At 39.9% G+C, this 11,037-nt stretch overlaps 3 protein-coding genes across 3 annotated transcripts; all 3 read right to left on the reverse strand.

Annotated features, from left to right (window-relative positions):
• Positions 1-2,356: 2,356 nt before the first annotated feature.
• On the reverse strand, positions 2,357-3,417 carry LOC134034053 (high choriolytic enzyme 1-like). Its single transcript, XM_062478380.1, has one exon. The coding sequence runs from the start codon at positions 3,146-3,148 to the stop codon at positions 2,357-2,359; it is 792 nt and encodes a 263-aa protein (XP_062334364.1). The 5' UTR covers positions 3,149-3,417.
• A 2,356-nt stretch (positions 3,418-5,773) lies between these two features.
• LOC134034054 (high choriolytic enzyme 1-like) lies at positions 5,774-6,834 on the reverse strand. Its single transcript, XM_062478382.1, has one exon. It carries the CDS (start codon positions 6,563-6,565, stop codon positions 5,774-5,776), a length of 792 nt encoding a protein of 263 aa, XP_062334366.1. The 5' UTR covers positions 6,566-6,834.
• A 2,356-nt stretch (positions 6,835-9,190) lies between these two features.
• On the reverse strand, positions 9,191-10,251 carry LOC134034056 (high choriolytic enzyme 1-like). The gene has a single exon (XM_062478384.1). It carries the CDS (start codon positions 9,980-9,982, stop codon positions 9,191-9,193), a length of 792 nt encoding a protein of 263 aa, XP_062334368.1. The 5' UTR covers positions 9,983-10,251.
• Positions 10,252-11,037: the final 786 nt, after the last annotated feature.

An 11,037-nucleotide genomic window follows, 5' to 3' on the forward strand; every position in this document is an offset into this window, starting at 1 on the left:
GGAAGTAAGTTTACTTATCTCAACCTGGATTCCTTGAATGAATGAATTATTAAGACAGTGTCAAGTATTTCCTAGTTGTAAATGACTACATCCATTCATTATCAAAGTTTAAAGGTATTGTACCATTTCAATATAATTATAAAGTAGCTGGTACTGGGTTTGTTGATTTAGGAAATGATTAATCAGACATATGTCTGTTTTGTATATGTATTTTGTTTTAATGAGGGATAAAAAAAACCCTGCATGGCAGTAACATTAAGGCACGGCATGTACCATTGTTCATTCTTCATCTGAATCTTGCCGTTTTTATAAGAGAACGAGCATCCTAAACCGTATTTTGTGATTTCATACTTTTCAGAAAAAGGCATTGGCTCAATTTGACCATATAATGCACTCAGGACCCCCCAGAACATGATATTGTAATTGTCTTTTCCCTTCATGGCCAGGGAGTGCAAGCAATGTTGATTGCGCTGTGTACTCAAGATGCTTATGTAGATCAGCCACAACCCAAAGCCCTAATCCCCTGTGCCGACACACCTGTAGAGGAGAGTGTATAAAAACAAGACTTCAATTAATTCCTGGTCCAGGACTAATATTAATCATTCCTTACTCTTTGGACATATGTTTGGACATATGGTCAATAAGTAAAGGGTATACTATTCAGAAAAAGCTGAATACTGTTTTATACACAATGCCCTTTGGTTTAGAAGATAGAACATGCTTTGAAAAACTTTAGTTTTACTGTTTGAATAAACCACCTTATTAGGTACACCAGTTCAACTGCTTGTTACACAAATATGTAATCAGCCGTTTTCATGGCAGCAACTCAATGCATCTAGACATGTAGACATGGTCAAGACAATCTGCTGAAGTTCAAACAGAGCATCAGAATGGGCAAGGCAGGTGATTTATAGGCCAACAGGTCATAAACGCAGTAAATGCTGAATTAAATAAGAAGTGCCTCAGTAAGAGTCGTTCTTATGAACGCTGTCAAACCATTAGCCATTTTACATTACAAGTGCTGTAGAATGTAGCAGGCTACAACAAAAAACTAAACTGTCTTTCTTTTAAATAGACATGCTTTAAAAACAAAGGACACGTTATATGTATATAGGACGCTTATGTCCATCGTTGATTGTCATTTTGGAAAGGCAACCCGAACTCCTCTACAAAAACGCATTGTGTTTGAGAACTAACAAACTGCTAGCTACCGGAAGTTGTTGCCTTGGCTTATGCAATATGTGGAAGTGATGCGTGTATAGTGGATTGAAGTGGGTGTATGCATTAAGTTATGGCGGAAATGTCAGTTGGTCTTTCATCAAAGTGCCAAGCGTAACTATTGACATTTCGGTCATGAGGAATTAAAGGAAAAATTTAATTAAAACATTTGTAAGAATTGTAATAATAATTTACCAAAGGATATATATACATATTTTGACATTTATTCATTTTTCATACTTTAGTTTTCATTGGTTTGGCGGCCCATCTGTATTACCCTAGCGGACCATTAGTGGGCCGCTAGGTTGGGAATCGCTGGGTTTGGCGAGGTACATTTTTAATAATTGCGAAATGTTAATTTTTTTTAAATATAAAATCAATGCTATTTTTGGTCATAATAAACATGACCAATCATTAAGGTTGAACAAAATGAATAGCAAACTCCACGAGCAAGCGAGTCGCAGCAATGCAAAAACATTCGTCGCTACACACTAATGCCAAAGAGTATAGTCAATATAAGTTCTTTGCTAATGCTTAGTGTCCTGCGTGACAGTACTGTGTTGTATCAGGTTGCTAGGAGACACATCGGCGAGGCCACAAGAACCACGAGGTAGATTTGGGTTGAGAAACAGAAGGACATACACTCCAACCGTATGTATCTCACCTCAACACATATGTAAAGTACAGTACACTGTATGTATTGGTTTAAATATCTTCTTCCAAATTTACGGCTCAATATGTGCACCTATGAAATACACCCAAAATGTTCAGTTTAGGGAAAGTGCAGGTTTCACAGGTTTCGCAGAATTAGAGACGAACTGTGGATTTAGAATGAATGAATGATGAGTGAATAATAATATCAGGGAGGATATATAAACTGAAACGAAACGTACAGAACACACTGTAAACACTTGCCAACATTCAGTAATATTGTAGCTTATTGGGCAATAAACAGACATTGAAACATTTGAGCTTTTCTAATGTACGTTTTATTTATCCTATTTTAATTTTGTAATAATTTGAAACCCTTCAACCACAAATCAAAACCCATGACAGTGATGAAGACTTTGAAAACACTGTTGTGTTGCAGCTTCAAAGTATCTTCATCATCCTCTTGTTCTCTGACTTTGTCTTCGTCTTAGCACTGATATAGTCGATTGATCCTCTCGATATCGATTCTTGAGAATGTGGTTGACTGGCCAATAGCAACGTTAGGGTTGGGGATAGGTATAATGACATCAATATTAGGGTTGATGGCAAAACCTCGTCTTGGATACTGCATGATTGAGGAGTAGTCATAGGAAGTGCCAAGATTGTTGGTGTCTGATTTGGCAAAGTTGTAGTGCTGGCCTGGATCGATGTTGGCAAAGTTGATCTTGACGTACTGGTCACGGTCACTCCTGGTGTGCTCGTGCTGGAAGCCCAGGGCATGAAGGGTCTCATGTTGAATGATTTTGTTTTCCATACAACCGCGCTTGTTGATAGAGAGCACCTGTGGACCCTTCTGTTTCCCAAGAGAAGAGAAGCAGCCGTCCTGGCTCACAACCATGATGTAGTCGGTCTCAGTTGTACGGGGCACAAAGCGAATGCAGGAAACAGAAGCAAACGATCTCAGGGCGTTCTCAATAATCTGCCTTTCTTGGGGAGAGTACTCACTGCCGATTGTGTAGGCTATCCTCACCTGACCATTCGAGGATTTCTTCCACTTGCATGAGTCCCCTTGATAGCACCTCATGGCATTTCTGTGTTTTGGTACGATCAGGTCTCCCTCCAGAAGAAGCTCACTGGATTGGTTGTTTGTGGTCAGAATGCCGCCAGCGGACATATGTAGATGTTCATCGGTGTTTTCTCCATCTATATGGATGGGATTGGCTTGGGAGAGTCCCAACAGCAGCAGCATTAGGAGAGACAAAGAGGTGCTGATCTCCATCTTCAGGGTCTGGAGGTTCAATCTGGCTCTGGGTCTGGATGGGAAGTTTTCTAGGTCTGGTCTCCTTGGAGATGCTTTGCTCCTTTTAGCTGGATGTCTGAGTCTGGTGAGTCCTGGTGTTTTATACTCTCCTCTACAGGTGTGTCTGCAGGGGGGTTTAGGGCTTTGGGTTGTGGCTGATTGTCCTAATAATCATTTGAGGACACAGCAAAACCAGCATCGCAACGCCCTGCAACTCCTTGTCCATTAGGGGAAAAGACAGGTTTGCTGGAAGTAAGTTTACTTATCTCAACCTGGATTCCTTGAATGAATGAATTATTAAGACAGTGTCAAGTATTTCCTAGTTGTAAATGACTACATCCATTCATTATCAAAGTTTAAAGGTATTGTACCATTTCAATATAATTATAAAGTAGCTGGTACTGGGTTTGTTGATTTAGGAAATGATTAATCAGACATATGTCTGTTTTGTATATGTATTTTGTTTTAATGAGGGATAAAAAAAACCCTGCATGGCAGTAACATTAAGGCACGGCATGTACCATTGTTCATTCTTCATCTGAATCTTGCCGTTTTTATAAGAGAACGAGCATCCTAAACCGTATTTTGTGATTTCATACTTTTCAGAAAAAGGCATTGGCTCAATTTGACCATATAATGCACTCAGGACCCCCCAGAACATGATATTGTAATTGTCTTTTCCCTTCATGGCCAGGGAGTGCAAGCAATGTTGATTGCGCTGTGTACTCAAGATGCTTATGTAGATCAGCCACAACCCAAAGCCCTAATCCCCTGTGCCGACACACCTGTAGAGGAGAGTGTATAAAAACAAGACTTCAATTAATTCCTGGTCCAGGACTAATATTAATCATTCCTTACTCTTTGGACATATGTTTGGACATATGGTCAATAAGTAAAGGGTATACTATTCAGAAAAAGCTGAATACTGTTTTATACACAATGCCCTTTGGTTTAGAAGATAGAGCATGCTTTGAAAAACTTTAGTTTTACTGTTTGAATAAACCACCTTATTAGGTACACCAGTTCAACTGCTTGTTACACAAATATGTAATCAGCCGTTTTCATGGCAGCAACTCAATGCATCTAGACATGTAGACATGGTCAAGACAATCTGCTGAAGTTCAAACAGAGCATCAGAATGGGCAAGGCAGGTGATTTATAGGCCAACAGGTCATAAACGCAGTAAATGCTGAATTAAATAAGAAGTGCCTCAGTAAGAGTCGTTCTTATGAACGCTGTCAAACCATTAGCCATTTTACATTACAAGTGCTGTAGAATGTAGCAGGCTACAACAAAAAACTAAACTGTCTTTCTTTTAAATAGACATGCTTTAAAAACAAAGGACACGTTATATGTATATAGGACGCTTATGTCCATCGTTGATTGTCATTTTGGAAAGGCAACCCGAACTCCTCTACAAAAACGCATTGTGTTTGAGAACTAACAAACTGCTAGCTACCGGAAGTTGTTGCCTTGGCTTATGCAATATGTGGAAGTGATGCGTGTATAGTGGATTGAAGTGGGTGTATGCATTAAGTTATGGCGGAAATGTCAGTTGGTCTTTCATCAAAGTGCCAAGCGTAACTATTGACATTTCGGTCATGAGGAATTAAAGGAAAAATTTAATTAAAACATTTGTAAGAATTGTAATAATAATTTACCAAAGGATATATATACATATTTTGACATTTATTCATTTTTCATACTTTAGTTTTCATTGGTTTGGCGGCCCATCTGTATTACCCTAGCGGACCATTAGTGGGCCGCTAGGTTGGGAATCGCTGGGTTTGGCGAGGTACATTTTTAATAATTGCGAAATGTTAATTTAAAAAATATATAAAATCAATGCTATTTTTGGTCATAATAAACATGACCAATCATTAAGGTTGAACAAAATGAATAGCAAACTCCACGAGCAAGCGAGTCGCAGCAATGCAAAAACATTCGTCGCTACACACTAATGCCAAAGAGTATAGTCAATATAAGTTCTTTGCTAATGCTTAGTGTCCTGCGTGACAGTACTGTGTTGTATCAGGTTGCTAGGAGACACATCGGCGAGGCCACAAGAACCACGAGGTAGATTTGGGTTGAGAAACAGAAGGACATACACTCCAACCGTATGTATCTCACCTCAACACATATGTAAAGTACAGTACACTGTATGTATTGGTTTAAATATCTTCTTCCAAATTTACGGCTCAATATGTGCACCTATGAAATACACCCAAAATGTTCAGTTTAGGGAAAGTGCAGGTTTCACAGGTTTCGCAGAATTAGAGACGAACTGTGGATTTAGAATGAATGAATGATGAGTGAATAATAATATCAGGGAGGATATATAAACTGAAACGAAACGTACAGAACACACTGTAAACACTTGCCAACATTCAGTAATATTGTAGCTTATTGGGCAATAAACAGACATTGAAACATTTGAGCTTTTCTAATGTACGTTTTATTTATCCTATTTTAATTTTGTAATAATTTGAAACCCTTCAACCACAAATCAAAACCCATGACAGTGATGAAGACTTTGAAAACACTGTTGTGTTGCAGCTTCAAAGTATCTTCATCATCCTCTTGTTCTCTGACTTTGTCTTCGTCTTAGCACTGATATAGTCGATTGATCCTCTCGATATCGATTCTTGAGAATGTGGTTGACTGGCCAATAGCAACGTTAGGGTTGGGGATAGGTATAATGACATCAATATTAGGGTTGATGGCAAAACCTCGTCTTGGATACTGCATGATTGAGGAGTAGTCATAGGAAGTGCCAAGATTGTTGGTGTCTGATTTGGCAAAGTTGTAGTGCTGGCCTGGATCGATGTTGGCAAAGTTGATCTTGACGTACTGGTCACGGTCACTCCTGGTGTGCTCGTGCTGGAAGCCCAGGGCATGAAGGGTCTCATGTTGAATGATTTTGTTTTCCATACAACCGCGCTTGTTGATAGAGAGCACCTGTGGACCCTTCTGTTTCCCAAGAGAAGAGAAGCAGCCGTCCTGGCTCACAACCATGATGTAGTCGGTCTCAGTTGTACGGGGCACAAAGCGAATGCAGGAAACAGAAGCAAACGATCTCAGGGCGTTCTCAATAATCTGCCTTTCTTGGGGAGAGTACTCACTGCCGATTGTGTAGGCTATCCTCACCTGACCATTCGAGGATTTCTTCCACTTGCATGAGTCCCCTTGATAGCACCTCATGGCATTTCTGTGTTTTGGTACGATCAGGTCTCCCTCCAGAAGAAGCTCACTGGATTGGTTGTTTGTGGTCAGAATGCCGCCAGCGGACATATGTAGATGTTCATCGGTGTTTTCTCCATCTATATGGATGGGATTGGCTTGGGAGAGTCCCAACAGCAGCAGCATTAGGAGAGACAAAGAGGTGCTGATCTCCATCTTCAGGGTCTGGAGGTTCAATCTGGCTCTGGGTCTGGATGGGAAGTTTTCTAGGTCTGGTCTCCTTGGAGATGCTTTGCTCCTTTTAGCTGGATGTCTGAGTCTGGTGAGTCCTGGTGTTTTATACTCTCCTCTACAGGTGTGTCTGCAGGGGGGTTTAGGGCTTTGGGTTGTGGCTGATTGTCCTAATAATCATTTGAGGACACAGCAAAACCAGCATCGCAACGCCCTGCAACTCCTTGTCCATTAGGGGAAAAGACAGGTTTGCTGGAAGTAAGTTTACTTATCTCAACCTGGATTCCTTGAATGAATGAATTATTAAGACAGTGTCAAGTATTTCCTAGTTGTAAATGACTACATCCATTCATTATCAAAGTTTAAAGGTATTGTACCATTTCAATATAATTATAAAGTAGCTGGTACTGGGTTTGTTGATTTAGGAAATGATTAATCAGACATATGTCTGTTTTGTATATGTATTTTGTTTTAATGAGGGATAAAAAAAACCCTGCATGGCAGTAACATTAAGGCACGGCATGTACCATTGTTCATTCTTCATCTGAATCTTGCCGTTTTTATAAGAGAACGAGCATCCTAAACCGTATTTTGTGATTTCATACTTTTCAGAAAAAGGCATTGGCTCAATTTGACCATATAATGCACTCAGGACCCCCCAGAACATGATATTGTAATTGTCTTTTCCCTTCATGGCCAGGGAGTGCAAGCAATGTTGATTGCGCTGTGTACTCAAGATGCTTATGTAGATCAGCCACAACCCAAAGCCCTAATCCCCTGTGCCGACACACCTGTAGAGGAGAGTGTATAAAAACAAGACTTCAATTAATTCCTGGTCCAGGACTAATATTAATCATTCCTTACTCTTTGGACATATGTTTGGACATATGGTCAATAAGTAAAGGGTATACTATTCAGAAAAAGCTGAATACTGTTTTATACACAATGCCCTTTGGTTTAGAAGATAGAGCATGCTTTGAAAAACTTTAGTTTTACTGTTTGAATAAACCACCTTATTAGGTACACCAGTTCAACTGCTTGTTACACAAATATGTAATCAGCCGTTTTCATGGCAGCAACTCAATGCATCTAGACATGTAGACATGGTCAAGACAATCTGCTGAAGTTCAAACAGAGCATCAGAATGGGCAAGGCAGGTGATTTATAGGCCAACAGGTCATAAACGCAGTAAATGCTGAATTAAATAAGAAGTGCCTCAGTAAGAGTCGTTCTTATGAACGCTGTCAAACCATTAGCCATTTTACATTACAAGTGCTGTAGAATGTAGCAGGCTACAACAAAAAACTAAACTGTCTTTCTTTTAAATAGACATGCTTTAAAAACAAAGGACACGTTATATGTATATAGGACGCTTATGTCCATCGTTGATTGTCATTTTGGAAAGGCAACCCGAACTCCTCTACAAAAACGCATTGTGTTTGAGAACTAACAAACTGCTAGCTACCGGAAGTTGTTGCCTTGGCTTATGCAATATGTGGAAGTGATGCGTGTATAGTGGATTGAAGTGGGTGTATGCATTAAGTTATGGCGGAAATGTCAGTTGGTCTTTCATCAAAGTGCCAAGCGTAACTATTGACATTTCGGTCATGAGGAATTAAAGGAAAAATTTAATTAAAACATTTGTAAGAATTGTAATAATAATTTACCAAAGGATATATATACATATTTTGACATTTATTCATTTTTCATACTTTAGTTTTCATTGGTTTGGCGGCCCATCTGTATTACCCTAGCGGACCATTAGTGGGCCGCTAGGTTGGGAATCGCTGGGTTTGGCGAGGTACATTTTTAATAATTGCGAAATGTTAATTTTTTTTAAATATAAAATCAATGCTATTTTTGGTCATAATAAACATGACCAATCATTAAGGTTGAACAAAATGAATAGCAAACTCCACGAGCAAGCGAGTCGCAGCAATGCAAAAACATTCGTCGCTACACACTAATGCCAAAGAGTATAGTCAATATAAGTTCTTTGCTAATGCTTAGTGTCCTGCGTGACAGTACTGTGTTGTATCAGGTTGCTAGGAGACACATCGGCGAGGCCACAAGAACCACGAGGTAGATTTGGGTTGAGAAACAGAAGGACATACACTCCAACCGTATGTATCTCACCTCAACACATATGTAAAGTACAGTACACTGTATGTATTGGTTTAAATATCTTCTTCCAAATTTACGGCTCAATATGTGCACCTATGAAATACACCCAAAATGTTCAGTTTAGGGAAAGTGCAGGTTTCACAGGTTTCGCAGAATTAGAGACGAACTGTGGATTTAGAATGAATGAATGATGAGTGAATAATAATATCAGGGAGGATATATAAACTGAAACGAAACGTACAGAACACACTGTAAACACTTGCCAACATTCAGTAATATTGTAGCTTATTGGGCAATAAACAGACATTGAAACATTTGAGCTTTTCTAATGTACGTTTTATTTATCCTATTTTAATTTTGTAATAATTTGAAACCCTTCAACCACAAATCAAAACCCATGACAGTGATGAAGACTTTGAAAACACTGTTGTGTTGCAGCTTCAAAGTATCTTCATCATCCTCTTGTTCTCTGACTTTGTCTTCGTCTTAGCACTGATATAGTCGATTGATCCTCTCGATATCGATTCTTGAGAATGTGGTTGACTGGCCAATAGCAACGTTAGGGTTGGGGATAGGTATAATGACATCAATATTAGGGTTGATGGCAAAACCTCGTCTTGGATACTGCATGATTGAGGAGTAGTCATAGGAAGTGCCAAGATTGTTGGTGTCTGATTTGGCAAAGTTGTAGTGCTGGCCTGGATCGATGTTGGCAAAGTTGATCTTGACGTACTGGTCACGGTCACTCCTGGTGTGCTCGTGCTGGAAGCCCAGGGCATGAAGGGTCTCATGTTGAATGATTTTGTTTTCCATACAACCGCGCTTGTTGATAGAGAGCACCTGTGGACCCTTCTGTTTCCCAAGAGAAGAGAAGCAGCCGTCCTGGCTCACAACCATGATGTAGTCGGTCTCAGTTGTACGGGGCACAAAGCGAATGCAGGAAACAGAAGCAAACGATCTCAGGGCGTTCTCAATAATCTGCCTTTCTTGGGGAGAGTACTCACTGCCGATTGTGTAGGCTATCCTCACCTGACCATTCGAGGATTTCTTCCACTTGCATGAGTCCCCTTGATAGCACCTCATGGCATTTCTGTGTTTTGGTACGATCAGGTCTCCCTCCAGAAGAAGCTCACTGGATTGGTTGTTTGTGGTCAGAATGCCGCCAGCGGACATATGTAGATGTTCATCGGTGTTTTCTCCATCTATATGGATGGGATTGGCTTGGGAGAGTCCCAACAGCAGCAGCATTAGGAGAGACAAAGAGGTGCTGATCTCCATCTTCAGGGTCTGGAGGTTCAATCTGGCTCTGGGTCTGGATGGGAAGTTTTCTAGGTCTGGTCTCCTTGGAGATGCTTTGCTCCTTTTAGCTGGATGTCTGAGTCTGGTGAGTCCTGGTGTTTTATACTCTCCTCTACAGGTGTGTCTGCAGGGGGGTTTAGGGCTTTGGGTTGTGGCTGATTGTCCTAATAATCATTTGAGGACACAGCAAAACCAGCATCGCAACGCCCTGCAACTCCTTGTCCATTAGGGGAAAAGACAGGTTTGCTGGAAGTAAGTTTACTTATCTCAACCTGGATTCCTTGAATGAATGAATTATTAAGACAGTGTCAAGTATTTCCTAGTTGTAAATGACTACATCCATTCATTATCAAAGTTTAAAGGTATTGTACCATTTCAATATAATTATAAAGTAGCTGGTACTGGGTTTGTTGATTTGGGAAATGATTAATCAGACATATGTCTGTTTTGTATATGTATTTTGTTTTAATGAGGGATAAAAAAAACCCTGCATGGCACTAACATTAAGGCACGGCATGTACCATTGTTCATTCTTCATCTGAATCTTGCCGTTTTTATGAGAGAACGAGCATCCTAAACCGTATTTTGTGATTTCATACCTTTCAGAAAAAGGCATTGGCTCAATTTGACCATATAATGCACTCAGGACCCCCCAGAACATGATATTGTAATTGTCTTTTCCCTTCATGGCCAGGGAGTGCAAGCAATGTTGATTGCGCTGTGTACTCAAGATGCTTATGTAGATCAGCCACAACCCAAAGCCCTAATCCCCTGTGCCGACACACCTGTAGAGGAGAGTGTATAAAAACAAGACTTCAATTAATTCCTGGTCCAGGACTAATATTAATCATTCCTTACTCTTTGGACATATGTTTGGACATATGGTCAATAAGTAAAGGGTATACTATTCAGAAAAAGCTGAATACTGTTTTATACACAATGCCCTTTGGTTTAGAAGATAGAGCATGCTTTGAAAAACTTTAGTTTTACTGTTTGAATAAACCACCTTATTAGGTACACCAGTTCAACTGCTT

This window comes from Osmerus eperlanus, chromosome 14 (assembly GCF_963692335.1).
Source record: "Osmerus eperlanus chromosome 14, fOsmEpe2.1, whole genome shotgun sequence".
Classification (NCBI taxonomy): domain Eukaryota; kingdom Metazoa; phylum Chordata; class Actinopteri; order Osmeriformes; family Osmeridae; genus Osmerus; species Osmerus eperlanus.

What these genes read in the sequence shown, in the direction of transcription:
- LOC134034054 (XM_062478382.1), bottom strand. Translation starts at nt 6,565, where the DNA reads ATGGAGATCAGCACCTCTTTGTCTCTCCTAATGCTGCTGCTGTTGGGA.
- LOC134034053 (XM_062478380.1), bottom strand. Translation starts at nt 3,148, where the DNA reads ATGGAGATCAGCACCTCTTTGTCTCTCCTAATGCTGCTGCTGTTGGGA.
- LOC134034056 (XM_062478384.1), bottom strand. Translation starts at nt 9,982, where the DNA reads ATGGAGATCAGCACCTCTTTGTCTCTCCTAATGCTGCTGCTGTTGGGA.